The 18,430-nt window shown below is 35.6% G+C and overlaps 1 protein-coding gene across 1 annotated transcript; it reads right to left on the minus strand.

The window, feature by feature from the left end:
• Positions 1–729: 729 nt before the first annotated feature.
• LOC109018947 (probable receptor-like serine/threonine-protein kinase At5g57670) lies at positions 730–4,507 on the minus strand. The gene is made up of 10 exons (XM_019001141.2): positions 4,118–4,507; positions 3,933–4,015; positions 3,487–3,736; positions 2,717–3,307; positions 2,376–2,624; positions 2,087–2,250; positions 1,925–2,001; positions 1,706–1,853; positions 1,385–1,534; positions 730–1,280 (listed from the first exon to the last, which is right to left on the minus strand). The coding sequence occupies exons 1-10, from the start codon at positions 4,293–4,295 to the stop codon at positions 1,068–1,070; spliced, it is 2,103 nt and encodes a 700-aa protein (XP_018856686.1). The 5' UTR covers positions 4,296–4,507; the 3' UTR covers positions 730–1,067.
• Positions 4,508–18,430: the final 13,923 nt, after the last annotated feature.

Consider the following 18,430-nt stretch of genomic DNA (forward strand, 5'->3'; position numbering starts at 1 on the left):
CAGTTATTGAATACCATACATACTATATCCCAAACTAACTGAATTTGTAGTTAAAACTTGAAGAATGATTGATACTGACTACTGAGTCCCACACCTTTACTTTGTCGGTAATATCCTGAGGGGAAAATACGAGATAAGGTAATAAATTGATTGTTTAGCAAAATCAGGATACGGATAATAATGTAATGTCAACATGGCCACCACCTTTTAGTACTAGAGAATGGATTTTAACCCCCAAAACATTATTCGTAGGGAAAGAATCGTAAAAGGAGATCATTAGGGGGAGGTGGAAAAGCATACGCAATGAATAAAGAGTTCCTGAGTATTATCCACTTTGGTGGTGGAACATCAATGAAAAAGGAACATCCAAAAAGTAATCCGTGAAGAAACAGTAAAACACATGGATATAATGGACAAAACAGAAAAGCCTGCCGTGCCTAGCTGCGGAAAGCCTTTATCTTCCTTGTCTATAGCTGTGTCGAATTCGAAATAGAAAAACAGTAATGAGAAGTTCATATTAAAAAACCTTGAGGAAATTCTGACAGAAAAGCCCATGTTTTGCACTAAATTAATACTTTCCATTTCATTTAATCAGATCCTATTATGGGAAGAGCATGACTGTTAATGTTCATCTAATGTTCACCATCGGGGAGGAGGGTTTCGAACTCCAGACCTCCTTTTTGGAGGCAAAGGGTTATGTCAACTAAGCAAGAGCAAGAGGCATTTGGCTAACGTTCACCATCTTAAACGAAGATAATGACTATTATCACGCACATGTTATTTTAACATAATAGCGGATACTCTATCCAGCTAGACAGACCCAAAAGTTTGAATACAAAAGCAACCTAAGAAACAAAGACTGGGACATAACTGCAAAGTCCAGATGGGGGGCAAACAACCTCCTCCTCCTCCTCTACCAAGACCCAGTCTTACTGAACTAAATATTGGATATGCACAACACTTAGTACAGCATATACAAAGGGGTAAAAAGAAAACAAAAAGGACAATGCTGCTTGCATGGTTGCATTCCTCTGCTGATAAGCTTAGTCAAAGCTTGATGACTGCCCCTATCTCGCTTGCAGATAGTCATCTAATGAAACGCTCTGCTCACTGCTACCAATAGAAAGCAACTCATCCTCTATGTCTAGCAATGCAACATTAAGATGGGATTGGATGTTAGTAGAAAATGCTTCCCCGTCTAAGGCATCAACTTCTGACGTACAAAGTTGCTGCTTTGCCAGCCTCATCACTTCCTCATCACCCTGAAGAAGCTTCAAAACCTGTGGTGAAAGAAAAAACAATGATGATTAAATAGAAAGATTCAGAGCATTTAAATATGAAAATACTGGTAGGAATGGGAAATTGCAGTCTTGAAAAAACTTACTAGGCTTATCTGAGGCCGTAATCTAGGCTCGCGTCTAATGCAAAGGGTTGCAGCCAATGCCATCCTCTCAATCTGATCATGGTCATAGTCGCTTCCCAAGCTTGGATCTAGCAATTGGGAAACCTTCCCACTGTCCAAAATCGGCTTTGCCTGGATTCCACATCATTTAACATGAATTAAGAGGTAATTTTAGAACTGAAGGGCAAAGTAAAATTTTACATAAGCTTGTTTGAAAAATAGATCTCTAAATGCAAATTTCAGAAGCACAATTAACGGCATATACTCTATAAAACGAAGTTTTTCAATTAGGGAATAACTTACCCACATTACAAGGCTCTCCTGGCCCCTTGGATGTGTACGGTCAATAGGCTTTCTACCCGAAAGAAGCTCAAGAAGTACGACGCCAAATGCATAAACATCAATTTTGTCACTCACTTTTCCATGCATGAAATATTCTGGAGCTAAGTAACTGCCACAAAAGTGAGTGTTGGCAGTATATATAAAATAAGAGAAAGAGGAACTGGAGAATAGATTACACACCCAAAGGTTCCTGCAACGTCAGTGCAAGCAATATTGGACGTAGCCAAAGACCAACTAGCAAGTCCAAAATCTGAGAGCTGAGGAGGAACGATGAAAGAAAATGAGCAGAGAAAGATTCATATAATGTCCCCGAAAGATTGTAAGGTACAGACTTAAAAGTACCTGTGCCTCAAAATCCATAGAAAGAAGGATGTTTGAGGATTTCACGTCCCTGTGGACCACAGGTTCCACACAGCCGTTGTGTAAAAAGTCCAATGCCTCAGCAACACCCATAGCCACATTGTATCTCTCTTGCCAACCAAACGCTTTCCCCCCCTTCTTGTTACCTTAATCAGAGAGCATGTGTTAAAAAGGATAGTGTGTGTGTGTGTGTGTGAATGTATGTATGTATAGGGAGAATAGCACAATAATTTCTCTTGTTCCAAGCAGATGAACTCAACGAATAGTTTACCATAGAGATTTTCTTCTAGGCTTCCTCTTGAAAGAAAATCATAGACCAATAGCAAATTATTGTCCTCAAAACAGAACCCAAAAAGAGAGATTATGTTCTTATGATGTAAAGTCGTGATGATCTCAATTTCTTGAACGAACTCTTTTAGCACATCTTGAGATGGCTTCAACATTTTAACTGCCAACTCCTTGCCATCAGAAAGACACCCTTTGTAAACATGACTACTGCCACCCTTACCAACCATATTCTCTGAAAATAAAAAATCAGACTTTATCAGAGAAACTCAACAATTTGACGGAAACTTGAAACCACGTCAATAAAAATAAGGAAAGCATACAAACCGGGAATGAAATTAGAGGTTGCCCACAAGAGTTCCTGGTAGGTAAACAACCTGCAGCTGGATGAGTATTTCTCATGCAAACCAATTAATTCGTTAGGAAGACAACCACCGAAGCCATTGAAAGGGGAACGAGGAGGACACACAGCAGCAGATCCGAATGGCACGATCGCCCCAGTCTCTTCATCAAGCGAGGAACAATAATCATCATCCTGATCAGAATTACTCCTCCTCTGATCAGGAAACACCGCAGCTGAAGAATGACAGCTTGGTAATCTCAACAACCAACGAAGAACAGAAGTCCTTTTCAAAGATTTCTCCACATATTGCCGCTTGGGTAGAAACACCCGTCGAAGAGTTGACCACCTGGATTTCAATTCCGTTGAGTCTTGAATCACAACGTAACCAGAATCTATATTGGCCTCAGATGATCTATATGGTACCAAAGCCAACGAATTGTCCTCGTCACCATCTCCAGATAACTCTTCCGTAGATTGGGTTCCACAATTCTCCGGCAATCCAGCATCCGGTGCACAACTCGAGCAAACCGAGCTGGATTTTTCCAAACAGTGACCACCATCGAAATTCGCTCGCCCTGCACCATCATCGAATCATTTAGTTCATCTACATTTCTCTAGTTCTTCGTAAATTACTACTTCCACCGGAAGAAAACTAAACTAAACATAGAAAGCAATTCATTTGGAATAACTTGAAACGGAAAGTATAAGAACATTAGTCTTGGCTCAAAATACATGTAAATTTGTAAATTACGACCTCGCGGTTTATTGGAATTGGTAGAAGTTGCCACTCTCTGGAACAAAACTTTGCCATTGTCAACGGCAAAAACGGAGAAATATTTGGACAATTTTCTGGCACAGTACTTAGCAACGGAGGCCGATGACCAGATTGTGCGATGTGTTTTAGAAGTTCCCAGAACCACCGTAGCCTCACCGCACGATTGCGCTTCCTTGACAAGCACTTTCCGGACCTTTGAGCCTCTACAGACCTTCAGCTTCAGATCAACCTGCGTATTCGACGCAATTTAGCATTGCCAACTACACTAAATAAAAATCCAAGATTCAAATAATAAGAAAAAAATGTATCTGTTTGTTTACAGAGAAGACCTATTGTCCTGCGTTCTCTCGGCAACCAAACACGGATTGGAAAGAGTGGACACAAAATGAGTATAAAAATTTAGCAGTGTGAGAGCGGAATGGGACCTGCTTTAAGTTGCAGAAGCCTTGATATACAGAGAGCACAGAATCAAACGTCTTCACGAGCGAGACAAGTGACGACGTGCTTTCTACAACCGAAACAACCATCATTAAAAAAACCCCACAAATTAAAATCCAATCAAACCCAAGAAAAATCGCAGAGAGAGACAGATAGAGAGAGGGAGAGTTACCGGTTAGAGTATTTAGGACGTGAAGGGCAATGACATGGTCACCGGGATGGGCCACCTTGACCAGAGCCCACGTCAGCAATTCACGGCTTGGAGCGTCCAACTTCACCCCAACCAGCACCGTGCGGCCACCGTCGGCGTCTTCTGACTCACTGGAGGGAAGGTCTCCGGTGAAGCTCATCTGCTACCAGCCAGAAGAACGTCGTTGTCTTTACTCTCTCTCTCTCTCTCTCTCTCTCTCTCTCTCTCCCTCTGTGTCCGGTGTGATATTAGGTGTGCGTAGAAGAGACGATATGTGGTTGGCTGAGCTTCCCGGTAAAATAGAGCATCTTTGCGTTGGGAACCTGAAGTGAGGAAAAAGTGGTATCCCTGACCAATGCGAATACGAACATGAACAAGAAACGGTCTGTCTCTTGGGGGAAGAATGATCCGGTGTTGCCCCTCTTATTTTCTTTGAGTGAAACTGGCATTTATCTCACTCATACTCTTTACCTGACCATTTTAATTATCCTGTTTTAAATAATAAATATTTTATAATAAAAATTATTAAATTATGATTAATGATATATACACGATACATTATATAATAATATTATAAAATAAAAATATTTTTATAAAATGATGTTATTTTTATAAAATATTTTATAAAAATACTCTTTATTTAAAATATAATTGTGTAAAGTATTATAAAAAATATTGTGTAAATCATTTTCCATTTAATTATTACTCTGATCTCTCTCAATAACTATAAAGAAAGAAAAATTTATTGAGATCAATGATTTCATCCTTTAAAAAAAGTACTGAAGTTACATAGATTTTATAAAAATAAATTTATATATTAGATTTATTTTATAATACAAATATCTTTATAATCTAATGTGTCATATTAAATCGCATCAATTTATAGATTTATTTTTATGAAATTTCTTTGTGGTTAAAATATTTCTTAGAAAAAAAAAAAGATTTTAATCCTTAAAAATTTCATTAGAATAATTTATTTTTGGAGACCATATTTTATCAAAGATGGTTTTAGGGCTCATGTCTTGAGACACACTAGCGATGACCTTAGGAAACACATGGTTTTGACTTAAGATACTTAAATCCAAGTAGAATAATAAATAAGAATGAGTCATTGAATTTCTATGTATAATAATGTCTTCTTTTGTTAATATATATTAAATAATTTAAAATATTAAAAGATCGGAATCCTTTGAGTTTTTGTTTTTCTCTATAACATTTTGTCTTTTTCTATATCTCTAATTTATTATAATTAATAATCAAAAACAATATTAGGTTCAAAGCATTTTATAATTTAAGTCATGAATGCAATTAAAAAAACAAAATAATATTAAAATACCCCATTGATTGGCTTGACTATTTTTCATATCTTCACTCTCCTCACAGTCCCACAATTGGACCAACCTTCAATTCCTCCCAAAATTAATAAACATATATAGTTAGATCATATACTAAATTATGATGTTATATGTTAATATTATAAGCAGCAGCATGAAAAATTAAGGTGCAAATGAAGACATTTTACAAGCTAAAATACATATTTTTAACTCCAAATATAAATTAACATACGACATCATAATTTATAATATGATTACAAAAAATAAAGTTGTCACCTTTTATTCTCAAACCACAACTCATTTTATAATTTCTTCCCTTCTTTAAGACTCAATCTTTAAAATCATGCCACCTCAATTAATTCTTTTTATACATCTAACCTTTGAAATTCAATGAAAATAAATTATAGAGAAATGATATTTACAATTGTGAAGTGTGTAAGTATTGCGCAATCATTTTAAAAAAAATGAGTAAACTCGGGATCCATATAAAAAAAAAAAATTTAATAGTAAACCTTACTCTTTTTTAAAACGATAGCACGATATTTTTATACTTTACGGCTGTACGTAGTATTATTCTAAATTATAATTTAGATTAGGATGAAAATGACAACTATTTAGTTTATTGATCATGTTACGAAAGGGGCAACAAATTGGAAGGTAAAAGTATGATTTTGTAGATATTATATAATTGAATAACGCTAGTATGCATTCTTATTTTATCTCTTCATTTTGATTACTCATATATTTAATTTTTTTCTTAATGATTAAAGAAGTGATTATTAATGTATTGATATTTTTTTAAAAATAATATTTAAATATTTTTTTAAAAATAATATTTAAATATTTTTTAAAAATATTTAAAATATAAAAAAAAGTATATTTTACACTAAGCAGCATACAAGTGGACACATAGAGAAGGCCGAGTAGTACCACTCTATAGAATTTGTATCGTGGTCAATTAGCAGCCTTTCAACAAAAATATACGAGTAGCATCGCTTATATATTTAATTTTTTTTAATAATTAAGGAAGTGATTATTAATATATTAATATTTTTTTAAAAAATAATATTTAAATAAATTAAAAATACACTAGGCGGCATACGAGGTCGAGTAGCACCACTCTATATAATTTGTATCGTGGTCGATCAGCAGCCTTTCAACATCTGTAAAGCCATATATTATTGATAGCACAGTAACTATGCCCGTGACTTTATTTTACATTCATTGCATAATTGTTATTTATATTTAAACTAAAAGTAAGGATAGATACCGTTTTTCAAGGGTGTGCAAGTTTCGTCTAGAAATTTTTATGTGGGTCCACATTTATTTATTCTTTTAAAAGAGAATGTTCAAAATTTATATATCTTAAGATTATAAATATTATTTTTTTGAAATTAATAAAAAGTTTTGCTTACGAATGAGATTTTTGTTAAAAAAAAATATAAGCCGCACGCATAATTTTTTATATAATTATGTTTAAAATAGAATATTTTTATAAAATAATAATAATTTTATAAGTTATTTTATCAAAATACTTCTTATTTAAAATATAGTTATATAAAACATTTAAAATAATATTGTGTGATACCATTTTTTAATTAACACTCGCCACATAAAAGAATAAATAGGATGCATTGATTTTATTTTTATTTCTAGTGAAATGTAGCATTATTAGTAAAATTGTGGATAATTTTTATTATTTCTGTTTCTTATTTTACGTTTTAGATTTGATGACACAACGGTTTCCTCTTTTTTTTTTTGGTTGTTTGAATGCATATTTCTTTCTCTTCTTACATTATTCATTTGCTACAGAAAACTATATAAAAGGAAATTTTGCTACTTATGATATAGATCGATATGTAAATACATGATTTTGTTGTGGCAAGAATCTTATTTTTCTCAAAAAATAAAAAAGAAAGAAAAAAAAAGAATGTAACAACTAACAATGCATAAAGTTCCAAAAAAGAAAAAAAAAATACACATCCATTGTATTTATTGGCTACTTTAATAATATTCTTTCCACTGAAAAATCTCATTATGATAACTTCAAAAGCAATAAAAACTGATGAATTTAACACTTCATCAAGACCAATCATATAAATTAGAATAATAATGAGTCCTATTGATTAAGAGCACAAGGAGATAAACAGATTTTAACCTTTTTTTTTTTTTTTTCAAGAAATCTTCAATGGGTTTGAAATTAGTGTTATAATTGACCATGTCAATCTTGATATCCTCTACTCATGCATTTTTTGTTTTTTACGTAATTTTTATGCATTCCATTAATATGATTGACTGTAATATTTTTTTTATTATAAATAATTATTTTGACTAATCATATAAGTAGAATGTGTAATTATTATTTAAAAAAATATTAATTCACTAATAAACACTTTCTTAACTGTTAAGATTTTTTTTCTTTTAAAAAAAAAAAAAAACTAGTATCGATCAATTTGGATGGTCCAATTCATCGGTGCCCTGGCATTTTCCGTTAAAACTTAAAACAAAGTATAGAATATAATGACTTATTGGCAGTCATATTAATCTGGTTATTAAATTGCGTGACATAGTTTTGAAGAATATGATATTGACTGTTATTCAGACAACTTTGGTTTTGATTATTAAAAAAAAGGTATTGAGTCATTGACTACCTGATGGAGATTGATGGAACAAAAAATTGCCTTTTCATGGGTTAAAAAGTTGACTTAGATATGTTTATTTGGAAGGTTGATTTGTTTGTCTACATCTTGTGCATGATCACCATGCCACTTCGGACACATTAATTAAAAAAAAAAATGATATTTACGATCGTGAGTGTATAAATATTATATAATTATTTTAAAAATAATAATAAATACATAACCCATTCATATAAAAAAATTAATTTTTTAATAATAGACCTACTCTTTTTCAAAACGATTGTACGACACATGTGCACTCTAAGATTATATGTAATATTATTTTCAATTATACTCTATGTCAGGAACTGCTCAATATATTTGGTGGCCCGAACATTAAATATATGATATTTTAATTTAAAAATAATAATAATATTTGAATATTAAATAATGAAAATTTATTGAAATTTTGAGATGTAAAATAAATATTAATATTATTTTTATTAATAATATCTATAAGTAATATAACAATTTAAAAGAGATTCTAATTTTTCTGTAAATAAAGCATACTTCTTTATAACTTAAATTTGAATACTTAATACTTAATTTTGTTTTAAGTAATATATACTTCTTTTAATACTTAATTTTGAAAACAAATAAGGCCATCAACATCAAAATACAAATCATATTTTAGAAAATATTCAAGAGTAATATATAAATCATTTTGCTACTTCTATTCCAGTTTCACTATTGTTTGAAATTTTGTACATTTTGAGTAAGATCTTTTTCAGTAAAATTTTTATATTTATTTGTGTTTTCTTACCAAATTTTCCCATTTAAGATTGATTTTATTTTAGGCAAAACTTTTTTCATCTTTTATGCTAATCAATATTTTTCTATAATTTTTTTTTAGGTCATAATTTCCTTAGTTACCTGCCCTTTGAGCCGGCCCTGGTCTCTGTGATCATATTTATATAAATATATATATATATATATATATTTACAAATAACAGAATAGTTAAATGTAAATAATGAGTGTAGATAGTGGGGAGGGGACCATAACCAAGACCCTAATAGTACATACAAAAACAAAGAATTTTATTTTAAAAACAAAAATATGAACCTATAAATGGTTCGAATGGATAGCCATTCTGGGGCATTTCAAACATCATTCTTAAGTAATTGTTTGATGATGCTTCCAGAGTTAAAAATAACTGATAATTCTTTATGAATTCTTGGGAATTTGTTGAAACACAAAGTTTGATGAAAATTTTCAAAGAATGCAAAACACAACACGTGCATAGGTTGGAAAATGGGGTAGCTCATAGGCTTGACCATTATGCTTGGGATGTTGAGGATATTGAAATGTGGTGGGATGATGTCAATGTCAGTATCCCAATCTGTATGGCTTGATAAGAACTATTTGTAATCTCTTTCAGTTAATGAGATGTGTTTTTCCTAGGGGTGACAAATCATGTTTTCAAGTTGTATTTGTGTCGTGTTAAGTTATGAATATTTAACTATATAGATCAACTCAAACCAGACCCATTAAGTTAAACGTGTCAAACTTTCAAACCCTAACCCAACACATTTAGATAACGGGTCGTGTCGTGTCATCTATTTTTATCCTTTTAATAATTAATTATAAATATACTAACAAAACACGATCCATTTAAACTCGTTTAATGTAAATGAGTTTAACTAATACACATAACTCATTTAACTTGATTAACATAATTTCACATAAAAGTTAAAATTTATATTTATTAGTAGCAACACTATCTTAAAATATATATATATATATATATATCAATATTTTTCAAATTTTAACATATAATAAAACCAATATTACAAACCATACAATAACAAATATGAGTATAAGTATAAAATTACAATCTCAATAATAAAAATAACAAAAACATAAGCATACTAAGAAAGATCAATATTACAACTTAACAATAATAAAATTTAATTTTGAAATAAAATCTAAATGGGTCAAAACAGGTTGATTTTGTATTAAGTGGGTTGACCCGTTATTGACACGTCAATAAATCGTGTCTTAACAGGTCAATCTGTTTTGATCCGAACCCATTAATATCAAATCCAAACCTGCTAATTTTGTATTGTGTTCGTATTGGGTTCACAGGTCATGTTACATATTGTCATCCCGAACTTTTTCTTTTTCACTTTTTCCTATCATTAAAATAAAGAGACAATCTTAAGGATACGATGTTAATGAAGAGTTTTGCTCTCTCTCTCTACCATGAGTTGTCTTCGTACTCTAGTTTTCAGTGATTTTTGTTAAGATTGCTTGTTTTCTTAATTTTTGGAGATTCTGATTTTATTGGTTGCAATGGGGTCATGTCGAATGTTCCTTATTAATCAAAAGTTATTTGATTTGAAAAGGGAGAATTACGAAGAGCGGTTGCTGAGTTGTGAAATTTATTTCCATTGATGTTGAAGCGATGGTGTGGTTGGTTTCAACGATGAAAGATTGTGCTGCCTCATTGGGTTCTTTCGAGTTTCTTAGATCTTGCGAGAACGAGAATCATGTGCTAGTGGCGTAAAGGTGTCACAATAGCTATGGTCAGTTTCTGTTGTTATCGGAGTTTGGTCACGAGAAAAGGCGAGGTCTGATTGTGGTGCCAGAAGGGGGAGGGATGGAGGAAGTTTAGTGAAGTATTGAAGGAGGTGATATCGCCACCCTTTATTTCGAGTGAGAAAAACAGAGCTAAGGAAAGGACAATAGTTGTTTCAAGGGTGGTAGATGGACGGAAGGGTTCTTATGTGGAGGCACTGAGGAAACCACCACCACTGGGGCTGGTGGTTAATAGGGAGGAGTGTGGGGGATGTAGGGTTAGCTCGATGAAGATTCCTCAGAATTTAATGCAGGAGCCCGTTCATATTCCTAAAGAAGATGAACAGTCTTTAAAAAGGGTGTTGTCTAGGGAAGGGGAAAGGGAGGTGATGTCGTGGAAGGCCATGCATGAGCTATTAATGGACTTGAAGCATAAAGTGGATTGTTTGTTGAAATGGATGGACTTGGGTATGGGTATGAGCTTTTCGGGCCATGAGAATTTGAGTAAGGCCCAAGTGGGTAGTATGAATGGCGAGAAGGGTTTTGGGCTGGTTTCTGGCGTAGGCTATAAGGAAGTAGTTGGATTGAAAGGTAATAACAAGGAGACTGGTCTAGGCCTTGGTAAAGGCCCAAAGTGGGTATGGAAGGAGAAGGGCCGAGTTTCCTCCAATATCTTGGTAACAAATGTATTAGCTAAGGATTTTATTTCTTCTCCATTAAAGCCAACACGTGAATTGGTAGTTCCAGCTCTGTCGCAGATAGTTTTGCTGGTCATTATCAAACCTCATGGTGGGTTGGTGCAGCACTTTCAGCCAGAGGAAGTAGAAGATGAGGAGTTGGTAGTGTATCACGACGGCGGGGAGGAGACGGATGGGGGGTTCCTTAACCCGATAGTGATTATGAACCCTTTGACTGATGGAATTCATATGAGGGAACTATTTCCAAGCTTAGTAAAGCAGATTTTGCCAAAGGAGGAGGGGATTTGGCATCTGGAAATGGTTGGGGAGGTAGATGGAGGTTTCGGGGTATCATCAGTGGAATTGAATGGTGCTTTACATATGGCTAGTTCTTCAGAGAATGTGTTGACAAAAGCTAACTTACAGATGGTAGTCAGTGAGGAAAAGGGGGACAAGGAAGAAATGGGCAGTTCGATCCAGTTATGTACTATTCCCCCAAAGCCAGCTTCTAGATTAGCATCGGACTATTTGTTAAAAAAAGTGGAGAAATTATAGGAGTGCGTGGGGATATTTTGTGAAGGGTTTGAAAAGCAGTTTAAGACTTTTCTTATTGTTATTGAAGAATGAATATCTAAGGCTTTGAAGTCTGCAGCGAAAAAGGAAATGGAGTTGAAACAATTAAAATGCTCCATTAATTATGATAACAAGGAGAGAAGTGTAGGGAGGGACATGTTGAAAGGGTGAGGGTCTTGGTCATCAAATGAAACCTAAAATTCTCTCTTGGAATGTAAGGGGGATTAATGATGTCAACAAGCGCCTCCGTATTAGACCCCTCATTCATAGCTGGAAGATTGATATTGCTTGTCTTCAAGAAACTAAGTTGAGTTTCATTGATAGAAACATTATTCGTAGTTTGTAGAGATGTTCTTTTGTGGGCTAGAGTTATCTAGCTTCGTTGGGTGCTTCAGGAGGTGTGTTGTTGACGTGGGATAAGAAAGTGGAGTTAGTAGAAGAATGCATTGGGAATTATTTTGTGGCTGATGCTTTTAAAAATACTGAGGATGAGTGGAGGTGGGATTTTGCGGGTGTATGGGCCTAATGTGGATAGGGTTAGAAGTTTTTTATGGGAGGAACTGGTGGGTCTGGATTACCTGTGGGATTTGCCTTGGTGTTTGTGTGAGTATTTTAATATTGTTCGGTTCCCTAGTGAGAGGGTGGGTGCATCTACTTCGTCTGTGGCTATGGAAGATTTTTCGGAGTTGATTTTTTATCTGAATCTTGTGGATTTTCCATTGGTAGAAGGCTTATACATGGTCTAACAATAGAGGGTGATCAAAGTTGGATAGATTTCTAGCCTCTTCTCCTTGGGAGACTCATTACCCAGATTTACGTCAGAAGAGGTTGCCCCGTTTTTGTTTTGATCATTTTCTCATTTTGCTTACTATGGTGGCATACATGGGTAAGCGTTATTTCAAATTTGAGAATATGTGGCTTGAAGCTGATGGTTTTGCGGATAAGGAATTGGTGGGCCTTTTATTCCTTTACTGGAACTCCTAGTTTTTTATTGGCAGGTAAACTCAAAGCTTTAAAGACTGATTTAAAGAAGTGAAATAATGAAGTCTTTAGGCATACTAAAATGTAGAAAAATCTATTTGGGGATAAGTTGCACGTTTTGGAGCATGGGGAGGAAAATGAGGAATCCTTGTTAAGGAAGAATGAAGTGGTGACCAAAATTGAGAAGGTTTTATTGATGGAAAAAATATCTTTGAGGCAAAAATCAAGGGTGCTTTGGTTGAAAGAGGGAGACAAATGCACTAATTTTTTTTACAAGATGGCTAATTCACATAGGCGTAATAACGCCATTGAGGTACTTCATTCCGATACCAATGTGTTTCAATCCCTTGATGAGATTCAAGATTATATTGTGCAGTATTATGAAGATCTTCTAACCCAAACAGCAAAGTGGCGTCCTAAGCTTGATGATTTGAATTTTGACCAGCTGAATTTATGTGCAACAAGCTGGTTGGAGAGGCCGTTTGAAGAAATTGAAGTGTATCAGTTGGTGAGTTGAATATGTAAAGATAAAACTCCAGGTCCTAATGGTTTCTCTATGGCTTTTTTTAAGAGTGTTGGGATATAGTGAAAGAAGAAGTGATGCAGGTTTTCTAAGAATTTTATTATTGTCATAAGTTTGAGAAGTCCTTAAATGCTACATTTATTTCCCTCATTCCTAAGATAGTTGGTGCCTATGAGTTGAAGGATTTCTGTCCTATTAGTTTGGTAGGCGAGATTTATAAATTTATTTCGAAGGTGTTAGCTAACTGCATTAGTATGGTAATAGATAAAGTCATTTCTAAACCTCAAAATGCTTTCATTCTGGGATGCCAAATATTGGACTTGATTTCAATTGCGAATGAGTGTTTGGACAGACGGATGAGGAAAGGTATTCCAGGGGTTCTTTGAGCTTGACATGGAAAAGACATGTGACCACATGTGCTGAGATTTTCTTTTTTATAAGCTAAGAAGATGTGGCTTTGGGGATAGGTAGTGTGGATGGGTTAGAGACTGTGTTTCAACTGCTTGGTTTTCTGTATTAGTAAATAGCAACTCTTGTGGCTTTTTTCAGAGTTCGAGGAGTTTGAGACAAGGGGATTTGTTATCCCTTTTTATTTTTGTTATATTCATGGAGGCATTGAGTCGTATGATGGAAGCTGTTATAGGGGTTTTCTCTATGGTTTCTTGGTGGGAAACAATAATAACTGTGTTATTTCAATTTTCCACTTATTATTTGCGGATGACACTTATTTTTTGTGATACTGACAGTGGACATATTCAAGCTTTAAGGGTTGTATTATTGTGCTTTGAAGCTGTCTCGAGCCTCAAGGTGAACTTGGGCAAGTCGGAATTGGTATCGGTGGGAGATGTGAGGAATATTATTGGATTTGTTGGGCTGCAAAGTTGTTTCTCTTCCAATGAAATATCTTGGGCTTCCATTGGGAGCGTCTTTCAAAGCAAAGAATATTTGAATAGTGTTGTAAAGAAGGTTGAGAAAAGATTGTCGGGTTGGAAGCGGTTATATCTATCAAAATGGAGGGGATTAAATTTTATTAAAAGCATCATTTCCAATCTTCCTACTTGTTATCTTCTTTATTCTCATTACCTGTTGGTGTGACAAACTGGATTGAGAAGTTGTTTAGAGCATTTTTGTGGGGTGGCATGGGAGAGGAGAATAAATTTCATCTTGTGAGTTGACATCGGGTGTGATGTTCGATTGTGAATGGAGGTTTAATGGTGCGAAATTTGAGTAATTTTAATAAGACACTGTAGGGAAGTGGTTATGGAGGTATCAAATGGAATGAGATTCGTTATACAGAGAGGTTATTGATCAGAAGTATGGATGTGATTCGGGGGATGGTGTTCTAAGGAGGGTAGGGGGTCTTATGATGTGTGCCTATGAAAACTTATTAAAAATGGGTGAGACAGTTTTGAAAAACATACTAAGTTTGAGGTTAGAGAGGGTGCAAGAATTCGTTTTTGGTTTGATGAATGGTATGGTGAAAGAGCTCTTTATTATGTTTTTTCAGTAGTTTTTAGCTTGGTTGGAAATCAGCAGGCTACTATTTTAGAGGTGTTGTGTTATGCTAATGGGACTGTTCATTGGAATGTTATTTTCACTAGAAATGTACAGGATTAAGAACTTGATGAGATTGTAGATTTTTTCAACTTCTTATATTCTCTGAATATAGGAGGAAATGAGAGGGATCAAATGTTGTAGAAACGTACAGGGAGCAAAAAGTTTTCAGTCAAATCATATTATAAGGAGTTTACTGTTCAACAGCATATCTTTTTTCCTTGGAATTTGAAGGGTTTTTGTGCCGTCTAAAGTTGCCTTTTTTACTTGGACATCTGCACTTGGGAAGATTTTGACAGTTGACAATTTAAGAAAACGTGGTATGATTGTTATGGAGTGGTACTTCAGGTATAAGAAAAATGATGAATCGATGTAGTGTATGTGGATGGAAAACGTGGTACTCCATGATAATGGCATGGAGGATGATTCCTTGTGCATAATGTGGTGTATATGGATGGAAAAGAACGAGAGGTACTTCAACAACAAGGAGCGAGTTGTTGAGGATATTTGGAAATCTTTTGTGTCTTCTCTGCTTCCTGCTATTGTTCTTAAGGGAGGGAATGTTCATGAGCTTTTGTTTTCTTTTCAAGTTTCTAGAATATAATTAGGTGTTTCTTTTGTATACATCATGTGTACGTGGGTTTCGCCTAGTTTCATTCGATCAATAAAGTTTCTTACATATAAAAAAAGGTGTTTTTTATCTTGAGGTCAAGAACTAATCACCATATAAAGGTTTGCTAATACGAGTTTTTTTTTCTCTCTCCTCATATTTTTTCTCCTCGTACACTTTTTCACCTCTGGTTGATGAAGTGGTTCATAGGAGACTGAGTGTGTGATTCTTGTAAGTGTGGGGAAGAATATGGGCACATTGAATGTTGTTAGTATTGATTTTAAGAATTTTGAGGTAGTAAGGAGGGAAGATGGGTGCATATTACTGAGAGGGGATGGAAGTGGGTTAAGAACCTTCATTTAGAGTTAGTCACGACATGGTGGTTCACAAAAGGGTTGGAGGATTACTTGAAGTCAAGGTGAAAGAGATTTTATTCAGCACACAAAGAAGGTGATAGGGGCTTCATAGCTCAAAGAAGTTCTAATGCACAAGGGGTTTTCATGGCCCTAGTGGAATACAAACAGGGGGGTCGGCGCAACTGCATTATCATTCCTAAAGGTAGAGAGGGGAAGGGGTGGAGGAAAATGGTGGAGGTTTTGAAAGAGGAGGGCAGAGGAAGCCGTCACGTTGGGGTGGCATCAATGAAGATGGCAGTGATGTCGGCAGCTCAACCTTTGTCGCAGTGGTATAAGGAGACTCTACAGAAACCCAAACCGACGTCTGTTGCTAACCCTAGCATGCGTGAGGTTGCCAACTCTGCAGAGGCACAACGTAGAGGAGGGCGATGACAGGGGAATTGTTTGCACAAGTAAAGAAGAAGTACTTCGGGCGCTAGCAGAGATACGGGCTCAAGTGGGAGAGTTGCAGAGGCAGATGTTTGGTTTAATTTGGTATGTAGAGGAGGATAAAGGAATGAAACGGTACGGAGTGGAAGGGCAGGGGGCAGGGATCAAACCAGTGCGAATCTTTAAATTATAATGGTGTGGGCTGGAGTGGGCTTGGGTCAAGTGTAAGGCCCGTTGGAGGGGTGTTTAAGGGGAAGGGAGTTGGGCTGTTGGAAGGCCCGGACATGGAGAAAGGCCTGAACCGGGTTTGGCAACCTAAAAGCCGAAATGATATCGGCGTTTCTGGACGGCTTCACACGACGGCACCAACGCACACGACGAAGCCACTACCTACACAGAAAGTTTCGTCGGCCCTTGGGGAGTCATTTGGTGGTGTGTCAGAGCCGATGCCGTCACCGGAGGGAAAAAAAAAAAAAAGGAAACCCAATAGAGTCTATGGTGGTTTTGCAAGCGCTGGAAATGGAAGAGGGGGATTTTTTGGGGAGTAAGGTAGGAGGTGAAGGAATGGATAATGCTAGTGAAACACCACATGAGTCGCAGATCATTGGAGAGCCAGAGAATCTTGGGCCAACACAGAACACACTGAGGGAGGGTGGGAAATGCTCTGATAGTGAAGATATGGGAGCACTGGTGAATGTGAAGGAGAAGGAGCAGAGGGAGGGGGAAGGTGAATGCTCTTTAGTTTTGTTCAATGTTGAGTCCGAGGCTGAAGAGCATGCAGGGGAGGATCCCTCTCCGATAAGAATTATGCATCCTTTACTTGCAGACTGGGTTATGAAAAAGGTGGAAGAACTACAAAGTTGTGTGGGGATTTCTTGTGTGTGATATGCATATCAATTTAGGGCATTGCTAACAGCCATTGAGGCAGGCCATTATCAACAGGAAGCAAGGCCAAAAAGAAACAGAGAACTACAACGGCTGGATTGGTCGATTAATTATGACAGTAAGGATGGGAGTGCAAGTCATGGTAGGAGTAAAGGAAAGGCTGGTATGGTTGGTAAATGAAGCCACAAATTCTGATATGGAATGTAAGGAGGTTGAATAAGATTAACAAACGCCTCCAAATAAGATCCTTGTTAAGACAATGGAAGATGGATATTATTTGTTTGCAAGAAACGAAGTTGAAGCTTATTACAAGAAGAACCATACGGAGTATTTGGAGTTGTCAGTATGTAGGATGGTCATACTTACCTTCACAGGGGGTTTCGGGTGGTATATTGGTTATGTGGGACAAAAGGGTGGTGAAGAATATTGAAGAATTTGTGGGAGAATAGGGTGGGGTGTTCTTTTAAAAATTTTGTAGATGGTTTTGTTTGGGCCTTTGCTGGGGTGTGTGGACCTAATCTAGATTGTGAAAGGCATTTGCTTTGAGATGAGCTGGCTGGTTTATGTTCTTGTTGGGAGGTTCCTTGGTGCATTGGTGGAGACTTTAATGTGACAAGGTTTCCCAGCGAAAGATTCGTGGAGGGGAGACATAATCATGCAATGTTGGAATAACCATACAATGGACCTTCCTCTTATGGGAGGTGATTATACGTGGTCTAATAACCAAGCTTGGTCAAGATTGGACAAATTCCTCATTTCTCCCTTATGGGAAACGCAATTTCCAAATGTATGCCAAAAGAGACTTCCATGGGTATATTCTGATCACTTTTCTATAATGTTAAATTGTGGAGGAATTCTGGGGGGAGAAGACCTTTTAAATTTGAGAATATGTGGTTAAAGTCAGAAGGGTTTGTGAAATTGGTTGGGCAATGGTGGAATTCATATCAACAAGAGGGCACTCCAAGTAAGATATTGGCTGGAAACTGAAAGTTTTTAAAGTGGATTTAAAGACATGGAATGAACAGACTTTTGGAAATGTAATATTAAAAAAAAAAAAAAAATCTCCTACAAGAACTGCAAAGTTTGGAGGGTGTTGAAGATGAAAATGAATGCAAAGGCCAAGTATTAGCCGAGTTGCAAAGGTTGATATTAATAATGGAAATCTCGTAGAGGCAAA

The sequence above is a fragment of the Juglans regia genome, chromosome 10, assembly GCF_001411555.2.
Source record: "Juglans regia cultivar Chandler chromosome 10, Walnut 2.0, whole genome shotgun sequence".
In the NCBI taxonomy this organism is placed as follows: domain Eukaryota; kingdom Viridiplantae; phylum Streptophyta; class Magnoliopsida; order Fagales; family Juglandaceae; genus Juglans; species Juglans regia.